The sequence below is a fragment of the Bradysia coprophila genome, unplaced genomic scaffold (assembly GCF_014529535.1).
Source record: "Bradysia coprophila strain Holo2 unplaced genomic scaffold, BU_Bcop_v1 contig_193, whole genome shotgun sequence".
Lineage (NCBI taxonomy): Eukaryota > Metazoa > Arthropoda > Insecta > Diptera > Sciaridae > Bradysia > Bradysia coprophila.
In genome coordinates this window covers 681,967-695,611 of record NW_023503456.1, presented here as the reverse complement: position 1 = coordinate 695,611, position 13,645 = coordinate 681,967, and the positions used below count along the sequence as shown (strand labels likewise).

The 13,645-nt window shown below is 35.9% G+C and overlaps 1 protein-coding gene across 2 annotated transcripts in view; it reads left to right on the top strand.

Moving 5' to 3' along the window:
* Nucleotides 1-13,645, top strand: part of LOC119075151 (zwei Ig domain protein zig-8-like) — a 183,528-nt gene that overhangs the window by 157,211 nt on the left and 12,672 nt on the right. For both annotated transcript variants that reach the window (XM_037181546.1, XM_037181545.1), the window contains exon 4: nucleotides 13,078-13,148. In XM_037181546.1, the coding sequence (XP_037037441.1) occupies nucleotides 13,078-13,148 (71 nt within the window). The remainder of the gene's footprint in view (nucleotides 1-13,077; nucleotides 13,149-13,645) is intronic.

The following is a 13,645-nucleotide window of genomic DNA, read 5'->3' as shown; positions in this document are numbered from 1 at the left end:
AGATAGTTACTTTCTTCGGCAAAGTCTCAGAGTTTTACGAGTAGCACAGAAGGGATTTTCGTCAAATTTTCGAATTTCGTCAAATTTTCGATTTTCGTCAAATTTTCGATTTTCGAAAAAGCACTTCTAAAACGACTGATATCCCAACAAAAATCTCTTCGAGAAAAGTGCGACGCAGTCTTTGAAGTACAATTTCTAAAATGAATGATATCGATAGAGTTGACGCTTTCAGCTTCGTTACGCAAAAATTAAATTGTACACCCAATTAGTTCAAACAAGCTGGCTTAGTTTTTCTCATCATCTGTCAAATAATTTTTACCAAAAAAATCTGCGTTGCATGTGCCAGTGGCACCTTGTGCCACTTTGAGAGTTCACATTAGATTCGAATTTCTTTACAAAATTAGCTGTTACACATCGATGGGTGAGAATTTCCCTAACGTGGCGTCGCATCCATCCCCAACCTCCTAATGTGGCAATTTCGAGGAGAGTTTGCTTATAACGGATACACAATGATCTCGTATAAACGGTTTCTCATGGCCTTACAAGGAGTTAGATTAATTGATCAGCTGTCAAATGATCGCTAACCCGAAAGAAATTCAAAACTAATGCAAACTATATACTACAATGTATACCGGCGGCATTGAGTGGTAAAACAAGACACATTCGCTACACGTGTTAGTGCTATGCAAATGAATCAAGCAAGGACACCTATCTTACCAGTGGGGAGTTCACATCAGATTCGAATTTCTTTACAAAATTAGCTGTTACACATCGATGGGTGACAATTTCCCTAACGTGATGTCCCATCTATCGCTACCTTATTCATAACCAACTAAACCCTACTAAAACCCTACTCTACCCCTCTGCGTTTTCACGGGCTTGGGACCGTTAAATAGCATGTGAAGCATCACATGACATCACATGACATGTAGACATATTACACCCAAACTGGATTTTGTTTTTAAAATTGGTTCGCCAGAATCGAACGACGAATCGAATGAGCTACAACTCAATCACATCGGATCGAGCTTGTTTTTCAATTGTCTATATAAATTAGTCGAATATACAATTAAATTAGGATAAGTCAAGGGACCCGACCCATCCATAAGATGGGACCTAGTTAAATTGAAACTGTCAGAACATACTACAAAAAAAAACAAGGTTCTGAAAGAACAGGTTCAGACACCCACGAAGGTGGATGACGCACACATTTTGACAAATAGATGTTTTTTATTGAACAGACTCATTACAGATTGTTTGAAATGTCAACTTGATAAAAACTATTTTTTTTCTCTTCAAGTTGACATTTCAAACAATCTGTAATGAGTCTGTTCAATAAAAAGCATCTATTTGTCAAAATTTGTGTGTCACCGCCTTCGTGATCAACTCAGAAGTGTCTTAACCTGTTCTTTCAGAACCTTGAAAAAAAGTGGGTCAACTGACAAACTGTAAACCAAAGCGTGCTATGGCGGCACCGCCAAGATATAATTCTGTTAAACTTTCCCAAGATGTTTTGTTAAACAAAATAAATTCGAGTTTGTGGCGTATAAATTGTCGCTTTCCCTAGGATATACATTTCTTTTGTTTATCATTTGGCAGTTGAAGAACAGCCACTTGACTAAACGCGTTTGCATATCTCATCCTCCCCTGTTACTTCAATGAAATTTTAACTGGGTAGTATATGTTTGACTAACTTTGAAGACTGTTCAGAGTGAAACTCTCATGTTATTCTACTTAAATACGCTTTCGTCGACAATATTTACTTTGTTGTTTCGACGATTCTCGAGTACACTTTCGAAATTTGTTTCGTTTTGTGCGACTGACTTGTTTCCGCTGTGTACCCTGCCCAGATCTCAATGTCGATGTCAATATTTGATATTTTTCTCTCCACGGACCCGTTACATATTTAAAAACGTTCGATGAGAAATTATTATGACTCGCTTCAGCACAACATCCGGATGAGTGCGGCACGTTCTGCATAGAAAATGAGTTTATAATGTGGAAAATGATGACGGGGGAAGATTAAAATACAAACAAAAGACTTTTCTAGCAAGTGAATTTAGCGATATGCAGAGTGTGAAAAGTGTTGTTGCCGATAACAATATTCGTTGGCTGGCATTCTACTAAGCAAATATATGTACGTATCAAGTTTTTCCATAATTACTTAAAAAGGAAAGCTTTTGTCTTAACCGTTGAATGAGTTTTTGTGTGTGCCTTATGTCTATAAAATACAATCATGTGTACATAGCCGATCTCATGGAACCTTGTGTAAATAAGCGTTTCTTTAACAATGCATCCTGATTTTAATGTTTTTTTTCCTTCTTCCTTCTTCTTCTCCTGTTTATCTTTTGGCGTATATCCCGTATATCTTCTCGGAGGCATATTGTTTTCAACTTTTGTAATCGTTTACAAATGAATTGCTTTCCAACAACAAATGGGAACCAGCTTTTAGGTCAATATTTTGGAAATAGAGCGCAAAGCGAGACCAAAATATTTTTCCATCCTTTTAAATATCCTTTGCAACGTTTGTGGCAATCAATGTGCAGGATATAAATTTTCACTTCTTTTGAAATATAGAATTTTCTTACTATACCTTGTTCCGCATTCTCGGCTAGTACCGACCGTTTCCACTTCCTGAACGATGTTCTCATTCGTTTAGCTTGTTTTCAATACAAATATTTATTATCAAAACAGCTTTCAGCCAGAAAACTTTGCACAACAATAGCAAAGAAATCATAAATCGACTTGGTCGACAAGTTTCTCATGTAAAATTCGAAAATTGAAACATGTGAGACGACCATACGAGACCGTGCAGTACCACAATGTATGCTTTAAAACTGTTGAGGAGACCATATTGTCCCTATTGTTACAAACTCTGACAAAAAGTTATACGTCAATAGCTGGTGGCCAATTAATTCTGGTGTTAACACCAGCCAAAACTTTTGTTTATCTGTCCCCACTTATAGTATTGTATGTAAATGAATAAATGTATAATCACCATTTACCCGATAATTTTTTGACAACCTGTGAACGGTTTTCCCACAATATTTTCACTGAAGAACTCTACTAGTCAAAACACTTCAAACCGATTTCCCAGTGTCGTACTGGATATATCAAAGGGCGTATACTTAGCCGAAAGGAAATATTTAGTCCAAACAGGCGTCAATGTACGAATGTTAACTGAAAGTTGAGGGGCAATCCGCCAGATGGCCAGTCCGCCATGACTCACATTTTTCACACTAAATCCTATAATGTGTAAATAAATCTTAAAAATCAATCTACAACGCACTTCAAGCAAAAGTGCCCAGAGTGACAGCTGCCTAATAGAGTACTATTTTGTATGACAAACTTTTCCAGATTTTTTTTGCAGCGCCAAAATTGATAGATTAGCAAGCCCCTAAGATTTTTTTGTTTGCTGCCTAAAGTTAGACTTCAGACACAGAATTCATTGTGAATGGGTTACGTAATTCATGGCATTCTTATTTGTACGTTTCGTTGAGGGCACCTCAACACTTTACCATAAAATTCTTGGTAAAATACCATCGACTTTAGTCCGAAGTCAATTTAAAGTTACTATAACAGAAAATTGTTGTTGCCCTAGACAACAACATTCAGAAAATTAAAAAACGAGTCGATCATTTTGAACGACATTCAACAGGACTGGTACAAAAATCAAAAATGTACTAAGCAGCGACAATAAAAATTGTTCTAAGTGTGCACCTCAACTACCCTGATTATAAAGCTTGGGGCGTGCTGAGGAACGTTACTTTCATGCTGTACATCGAGGAAAAATCCTACACGGAATTTGCCCTCACCGGGATATTGAACCTGGATTTTCTTGGCGGAAGGCCAGTACGTTACCACTGAGCCAACCTCAATTACTCAATCAAATGGATGAAATCAATTAATCTTTTCGCATCCTGAAAGCGGTGACATACTCCAATTTTCTTTTATAAGACTACATGAGTTAAGTATCGGCTTCTTTACTGGATTCCTTATGAAAACCGGTATTTAAAAACCTTTGAGAAACGGTTAGAATATCACAAAACAAACCATCAAATCTGTTACTTCATTGTGTAAAATATCTACTTTTCACAAAATCTATTACTTCAATATTTTCGTCGTACATTTTACTATATATGAGAAGTCTTGCTCATCGCCTATTCGTGTCGTCCTTTTCGTTAGCAGCTGACAAGCCGTTTCCTTCTAGGTTTAATTTATGAATTTTGTATGCTTGATTCACCTTAGGGTCCGACTTAAGGTCAATTCTTCCTAAAAAGAACCTAGCAGACAACTGTTCTCTGTAAGTAGCTGAACATTGTGCTCCTCAATTTCAATGAGATATTTCATAGCAACAATACACAAGCTTCGGCCTCATTTTAAAGCATTTTCACGTAAACTCTCAATAAACAAAATGTTGACGATATACTGCATGCATTGCATATAGGTATACCACACACACAAGTGATGCTAAATGGGTGTAAAACTAGCGCCTGTCCAATTTAATTTTAATTTGCTATTATGATTTTGTGTTGTGTACGAAATTATATCATCACAAAATTATTCCCTGCAGCTTTTACATTTTATGTCTGATGCGTCCCCGCTCGTATCTAATAATTACAATTAAACTGATCAGAACCGATTACATAAATCAATTGAAATTGGTTTTCAGTTTTATTTTATGTTTGTAATTTTTCGCTGGAAAAATAATTACATTGAAATATTGTGGATGTTCCCTCTCTGTGACAGTTCGAATCTAATTAATTTTATTTCGTGCACAATTATTGCCCCCCCCCCCCCATATCGTGCCAATTAAAATAATCGAGTATAAAAAGCAGTGTGTAGTATACCCTCTCAATGTGCGATATTTTTAATCATTTATAAATCATTAATTCTGGTACACATATTACTCAAGCGATTTTCTGGTGTTTGAAAGGATTTTACTTCAACTATTTTTGACTTAATCCTCTTTTTTTTAAATAAAATTCAGAGGCAGTCTAGTGTCAAAATTTGGCTACGCCAATTTGTCAAATCTTAATGCTAAGTTACTCGACCACAGGCTGCCTTCTTGGTTTTGAAGATTTTGAATAAAGTGGATTTCGTACTATAAATTTTAAGTGTAATATAGCATTTTTTAGAGATAGCACATGGATTGAAGGACCCACTACAGGCTACATTCTGTTGATTGGAAAACAAACAGGTTATGGGCCCAGTTATTAAAAAATTCCCCATTGAAAATAAACTGTTTCCCGATCTCGTGTTTCTCTTTTCCCAGTTTTTTTTCTTCTTAATTAATCAATCAATCAATTCAGCATGTCTCTGAATTCCCAGTTCTAGAACCGGAGCAAAATGAAAACGTCTGCTAATTACACGTGTTCCTTCATAACCGGATCTTAAGATACCGTCATACCATACACTACATGAAGAATCACTCTAGTGGATGAAAGTCAGTGTTTTAACTTATGTCATGATATCTTTGGTTATATTTCTGTTTTTGTTGTAACAAGAAATTGAGTAGCTTTTGTCTAGTCTCCAACGTAACCGTCTTTGGTCGATTCATTTCAGAGAACCTCAAAATGATACAGAATATTTGCTTACAATTTTCAAAACTGACTTTATTGCTGATTAATCGAAACTGTACAGCCAGTGAGTGTAAACAACTCGTAGTGTACGCCATTATAAAAGTTTTAATGAGATAAATCAATTCGAAAGCAGAATCAATAAAGTCAGTTAGCTTATACCACCGAATACGTTTTTGATGGGGTCTGTCATGTTCGAGCATATACAGCGGTGCTGGGTAGAGTTCAACATGTTTGTGTGTCTTTACCCATATTTACATATTTGTAGTAGGTAACTTTATTGAAACTTTAGTTTTGTTGGTTGATTATTCGTGTACCTTATTAGTTAGTACAACACTAACAAGTAAGTTACGTTGTGCATGTTACTGTTCCGAAACAGATGTAATGAGCTACAGTGAACGACATCTCAAATGTCTCACTGTCATTTTTTTCAGAGAATGTCATTGTGAATTTGCAATGACACAATAAAATTCTCAGAAAAATTTGTCAGTGAGACATTTGAGATGTCGTTCACTGTAAATACTATTTAGTAATAAATAGTATGCACAAATTTTGATTTGAAAACACAACTTACAGGCAAAGCTGCGACTTGACTAATGATTGAAAATCTGTCTATAGTTGACTGAAGAAACTAGAAACTATAGCTCCAATGTTTCTGATGCATTCGAGATAGTTTAAACTGAAGGATTACAGGAAACTAACAAGTTTCTATGATTTTGTCATTGATGTGTTCCACTTGACCTACAATCTTCAAGTCATGTTGACAATTTAAAATTTATTTCAAATCAAATGTAGTAACGAATGACGAAATGTTAAACAAAGGAAGTAACAGATTATAATTACTAAATGTTTATGGCAAAGTGACTAATTCTAGGAAGCCATTATGTACGAGTGATAAACTTTAAGAAATGGACAAAAATAAACGATGAACTACGGGTAATTTAACAACAGAGGGTTTCTGCCACTGTTTCGATCTGATAGAACGATTTATGAAGCGGTGCATTTCACTTAATAGTGCTGTTCAAAAATATCACATCTCGTCAGGCCATGGCGACACACGCAAACAGATGACCAACCGCGAGAGGTAGTCATACCTTTTCGCATGTAAAAGTTTAGCGAATCATACGAGGAATGAAATTTCTTTCAAGCCGCTTAATGACTCAACCCGTCTGCACGGGCACGTATTTTAGTTAAACACAACGCGAAGCATTGTGTGAAGAATTCTCTCAAACATCTCTACTATTTTAATCGTTCTGATGAAATTGATGTTAAAACAAATGAGGTAATAGATGTACACAAACGGCGACAATTTAAACAAGCGAAGTAATAGATTCTGTGACTATAACGAGATACGCTTGGCATGTCTATGGAACTGAGAACTTTTTGATTAGAAAATTGAGTTAATTTAAATTAAAAGAGATACAAAAAAAGCCGAAATATGTCAACACACCAAATTGTTTCCTTCGTAAAATTGAACCACTGATTTACACATAAAACGTCTACTTCCACTGTCACTGCCAAACCTTTGCACAATTAACAAAAAAAAAAGAATATTTAACCCAGACTTCTCGCCCAAATGAGTTAAATTTTAATTTACAATGTTTTTCAACGCAAAACTCAATTACAGCCATGTATCCACACAAAGCTCCCGATTTTCGTAATATTTTTTTTTTCCACCACCGTGTTCCCTTGGGTGCTTAATTAATATACAAACCTGTTTATTCTTCTGTTTCAATGAACCCATGAATAAATTTTAATAAAAATAAAATAAATTACGTAGTCTGACTAAGAGCCGAGTTTTGGAAAAACCCTGGCTATATAATACCTGGCTGAATGGAAGGATACATAGTATTAAAATGGTGGTATTTATGTTCGTATACATAGACTATAAGCTATGGATTTCAAATATTTGCTACAATATCGCAACAAACGATTTTCCCGTGCTATGATGATGACTTTGACAGGTGAATTTAAATTAGGTCTGTTTCTTGTATACGCAAATTTTACGTCCGAAAATTTGCTTTTCTTCAAATATAAAACGGTAGTAGCATTTGTATTTGTAATGTATTTGGATGTGGGTGGTTGGTCTCCAAAATATTTTGTTGAAAATTATTTCATTTATATATTCGAATGGATGATGTGCCAAGTTTCCCAGGGTTTCAAAATACCCAAAAAAAAAAATCCTGAAAAATTTCTCGACATATCCAACAGTGAAATGAAACTAAAATCGAGGAACGAATCGTAACCCTACATTTGATTTTGATTTGTTTGGAGACCGCACTAACAGCCCTTTATTGTCAATAAATAACAAGTTTAGACTGGACCATCGGTCTAGCGAGACTTCCGAACAACGACCTAAAAATTTCTGCAGTTTTTTGCTCAGTAGGATTTTCAAAATTGCGCAATTAGCCTTGCAATTAACATCTGGCACCTAAGTCAAAACTCACAACCGAAACCGGTATCAATCGCCCACCAACATTCTTCTTCTTCTTCTTCTTTTTCAGCCTGTTTCTATCCACTGCTGGATGTAGGCCTCTCCAACTTCTTTCCATTTCGTACGATCCATTGCCATTTGCTGCCAGTTTGTACCTGCAATATTCTTAATTCCGTTTGTCCATCTCTCTGGTGGTCTATCTATAGCTCGTCTTTTATATGGTCTCCAGTTCATGATCTTTTTGGTCCAACGTTCGTCTGTCTTTCTTGCAATATGTCCCGCCCAGCTCCATTTCAGAGATGCTATTCTTTCCATGACATCAACGACCCTGGTTTGTTGTCGAATCCATTGATTCGTCATTTTGTCTCTGAGTGTTATTCCAAGCATACTCCGTTCCATGGCTCTTTGTGTCACTCTCAATTTATCTTCGGATGCTTTCGTTAAAGTTAACGTTTCCGCTCCATAAGTGAGCACTGGAAGGAAACAAGTGGCGAAAACTTTGCGTTTCATTTTGCTTTTGAAAATTAGTCTGAGTCTTCCGAACGCTGCCCTTGCAAGATCAATCCTACGTCTTATTTCTGCAGTTTGGTTGTCCAGACCTAACTTCAATTTATGTCCAAAATTTACATAGCTGTCGACTCGTTCAATGACAGTGTCACCAATTTTCATTTCTCTATCGTCCCCGATGATGTTGGTCATGACTTTTGTTTTCGATAAGTTCATCTTGAGGCCAACTTTGCTTGCCTCTTCACTTAACTGTTGTAGCATAAGCTGAGCCTGACCTAGATTCGCTGCTCAGGTACTCTCCATTTATCTTTAATTCCATTTTACTCCAGTTTAACTTCCTAAAAACACTCTGCAGAATCGCCGTGAATAATTTCGGTGAAATGGTGTCACCCTGCCTTACACCTCGGCCGATTCTGAATTTCTCCGTGCTCTTATGATGTGTTATACATGAAGTAGCATTTTTGTACACATATCGAATTGTGTTGGAGTACCTTGAGTCTACTCTACATTCGTCTAATGCGTCCAATATCGACCATGTTTCCACTGAATCGAAAGCTTTTTCGAAGTCTATGAATAGCAAGACTATTCGATGTTGTATTCACGACACTTCTCAATAAGCGTTCTCATCACCTGCAGATGGTCGTTTGTGCTGAAACCAGATCTGAAAGCAGCTTGTTCAACAGGTTGGTAGAAGTCGAACTTGTTAGTGTTCCTCTTCGTAATGATTTTCATAAGCAACTTGTAGAGTGTTGACATTAGCTGTTATTAACATTAAGCTGCTGAGGGCGTCATTATTCTATAAAAAATCAAAGATCACGCCTTGTCATCTCATTTTCCCATATATTCTTGACGTATCGCAATCTTTGCTAATAATGTCGCCTTCGAATAAAAAAGAACTTTTTTCACCTTGCCTGTGAAGAGAGTGTTAAAAGAGAATGTCAAAAAGAGTATTCAGAGTATGAGCTCGATCAGTTAAATTAACTCGTTTGTTCCACTGCACTTTTACTACATACAAATTTTGACGTATCGAGACCAGTTTTTTAACTGGTCGTTTGCTTCTCTTTTACGCTCTTCCAACACTGTGAATACATGAAAGTCAACCTCTCTCCTACTTTGGCAGATTTTAGCAAGTGTGAGCGTTTAAACGTTGCACGACATAAAAAAGGATTGTGGGAGGCCTGGTTGATACCACTTTTCGAACGAAACTAAACGACTGCCTTTATTATAAGAAAAACACCATACAATCCCAATCCATTTTGGAAAATATAATACAAAAATGTGTAGTCGTTCACAAAAAAGGGATATTCCGTAAATTGAATTTAAATTTATATGTAACCCCCAATGCCGATGTCAATGCCGACATTACATACATTTATATAAATATCCCCCCCCTAAAAATAGAAATCAAATTAAATTAGAGAGCAGCAGCAGTAGGAAAAAAAAGTCTAATGAAAATGTAATGCTTTCGATAAGGCTTTGATGTTTATTTCATCTCGAAATTTCGGTATTTACAGGGACCAGGTCAGAAAGATTTTTTTTTTGTATTATGAATGGAATGGAAGGTGGGTGTGCGTATGATTGTTAAGATATAAAGATATTTGGTGAATCTGCCGGTGAAGGGGAAGAAATATCAATGGTGTGATATAACGACATCAATCGGATAGTCGACTCGCACGTGCCAACGAAGCTTTTCCTTACCTCCTCCAGTAAGAAAATTATTTTCCTGTTTATCTACAACACACTCTCGTTACACCAACATTCTTGGAAGCTTGTTTGAAATTATACAAACTAAGTAAAGTAACCAAGTAAAGCCGTACATAGCGGTGTTTATCCCAAAAACAATTTTTTTTTCGCAAAATTCTTGGAATGTTCGAAAATGCGTAAATGAAATTCCTTTCATTCGCTGTTCCCTAATTAGCTTAATCATAACGAACATTTTCTACTTGATACTTCAAACAGTGTAACAGGCAATAATGATAACTTTGTTCAACTTTCTGTCCGTAAAACATACCTTGGGCTTATGGAACCCTTTAAACTTCCGTTAACCCTAACATCGACCGAGTCGTATAAGGATATGATTCTGAAGTAATTTTGAGATTGTAAAACGCCTTCGTGTGCCATATTCGTTTACAGATCAGGGTTTGCCACCATTTTCGATTCAATTGATGAAAGAGAATCTATATTTCGGATGCGTTAAACCGTCTTCAAATAAGTGGAGACCCTCACACACAAAACGATTTAAACATTTCTAAAACACATTGATAGGTTTAGGATGCTACAATCGGTTTTTTTTTGTGCTTATCCATTCTTGGATTACGTATTTTTACGACAAGTACTTAACTTTATTAGGTTAAGGTTAAATGCTTGTCAATTGTATTATATGGAGGGTAGTATGGCTGAAATTTCATCACTTATGCCGGTTAAATTTGCTAACTTTTCAATTTCTTTATTTTCGTGGGTGTAGGATCGAAGTCAGACATCTCTTTGGAAGAACAAAAATGGATGACTTAGAGACATAAATGATATGAAACGTTTGTCTGGTAAAATTTAAGCTACTACTACCTCTTAGTCACATAGACAAAGAGTATTCTCGGTAAATAACGTGTGACTCTGCAAGAGTTATATCTCTCGTGTATAGTGTGATAGTAGTACTGACTGTCGAAGAGTTGCACATCTCTAAGGTATCACACGAACACTATTTGACCGCTATTTACGGCAGGCGGTTTAGTGGGTTTAGTACAGAGCAATTATCAAAAATCCTTCAGAGTGTAAAATACTTTGAAGGCGTGGTTCGGAATACATGTTAAGCATGGCGTCCCTAATGCTAGAGCTAAATCATACCATGTATGAAAAAGCTTTTATTGTGATCTACTGTCTGAACAATACCATACGCTATTATTATTATTATTATGGCAAACGTATCGCAAACATCCAATCTGTAACTAATTTGGTTTTAAGTTAATGTTTGACACGAAATCTAGTACTTCTTTAGTTTAACTAGTTATAATTTGCTATATAACATACCCTATAGGTAGGGGTCATCATTTATTTTTGACGTCTTACCAATATAACAGATAATTAGCCAGTTTATAAAAATGTAGGCATGTCCGTCCACGTTGCCTTTATCGTAAAGCATACGTCTGATCAACGCTCTCTCTTGCACCGAAACTAACTGTGACTTAATTCAAATATAGTACCAGAGTAATTAAGCTGGCTACTGTGAAATCATCGGTCTGACGCAGTGCACTGTAGTGTTAATTGCTTTTGCTTGAGTACACTTTACATGATGCCCGCTACGTTTGTAAGCGGACGTGATGCAAGTCCTCTATTAAAAAAATTACAAATGCCAAGACTACGCGATGAGCACTGGCTTGTGTTCCCTTATATACGATAAACGTGTTGAAGTAATAGATGTCATATCAAATGCTAGAGAATTAGATTAGAGTTTATGGAAGGCTGCAAAAGAAAAGCAGAATGCCAGATCCGTTGTTTCCAGCTCGCTTGCCTTTTTTTTCCTTCATCAAGGAAATTATCTAGTTCATAGTAAGAAGTTCTTTATGTGATTTCCATCTAAATATGATACATTCTCATCTGGATATCATAGTTCATGAATGTTTATGAACTGCGGAGAATCCCTGACGACATGTACGCCAGTCTTGGGTGCTAGACCACAAGAACATATAGGCTAAAACGCTATAAAATTCTTTAAAGAAATGAAGTAGTAGATTGTATGATTTTGTTGTGATATGCTTACGCCGCTTCTAAAATGTTAATTTTTATGTAGAAAACAAACCAACCCTTTCTCACTTTACAACCTTACATTCATCCTGCGAATTATATGAGATGAGGGTTCACGTCTCTTATATAATTTATTGCCTGTAAAAATTTCCTTTCCAGAGAAAACTTTCATGTTTACGATTGGTTTTTGTATGTTTTTATGGATGATGAAATGGATTCGTTGTTTCGTATTGCCTCCAGGTACTCGTTTCATACAATCATTGCAAACTATGGTGTTGATTCCATTTTTTTTTTATTCCGGAAGGTGCGATTATGATGCTGGCTTCAGATGAAGGCGGGAAAAGTGTTATTCAAAAGAATTTTTTTCTTAAATAAATAAAATTCTATTGAATGTCACAGTGCATACTGTTCGGAATGAATTTTCATTTGAGCTTCACTCCTGACATTCTTCTTTACAGTAATGACTCGTAAGCTGACTCTTATAATGAAAAAAAAAATTGTGTTTGTTGGTTGTGTGTTATTCATTTCTCGAAACTTTCACCAACAAGAAGTCGTGGGTTGATAAACCTGTAAATTTTCTCAGGATTTTCTCAATGAAAAATGAATAAAATTGTTTGGAAAAACAAAATTTCATTTTCAGGAAATTGTTGTGAAATTCTGCTGTTGTATAAGCGTTATTGTTAAAGTACCGCATTAGCCGAATTGTAGCGTTCGATCCGACACGTGTGGGCACAATGAACTTTTGATATTAATCATCACACCACCCACAATTTCGTTCAATGTCGTCATATTAAACACATTTCTTTTTCTTACTTTCAGATTCAACAGCTCGGCAACAGATCAGTTTCATGGGTCCGTGTGGATAATCAAAATATTATATCTGTCGATCGGTAAGCTATGTTCAACATTTTTTTTCAGTTACATGGGAACACCCATACTTATTCAAAAAATCACCATTTTTTGTGTTTCCCTCTCCAACTTTTAACAATGTGCGTCTGGCTGATCCGACAAATCCTGAAGCACCTCTCGATATTTTTATATTGGCGATACTAATGCTTGAGCCCGAGGTGCAGATACAGTCCTTCAAATTTTCAGAAAATCCTTAAAAATCAAAGAAGATCCTGAAACGTCGAAAAAAAAATTGCAAAGTTGGAAGAACCCTTGAAAATCCGTTCAGGTTTTTTTTTAAAGAAAATTCTTAATTTGCACCCAAAATACAACATCATGTAGCCTTCGTTGGACCCATACCTCAAAGAACTTAAATTTAAACTTTAAACAACAAAATTCTATGATTTAAAACAACGCACTTCAAGCATGAGTTGTACAATAAATAGAGTAGTGAAACTTGACAGTGTATCACAACTGCAAAACACTGTAAAAAACCATT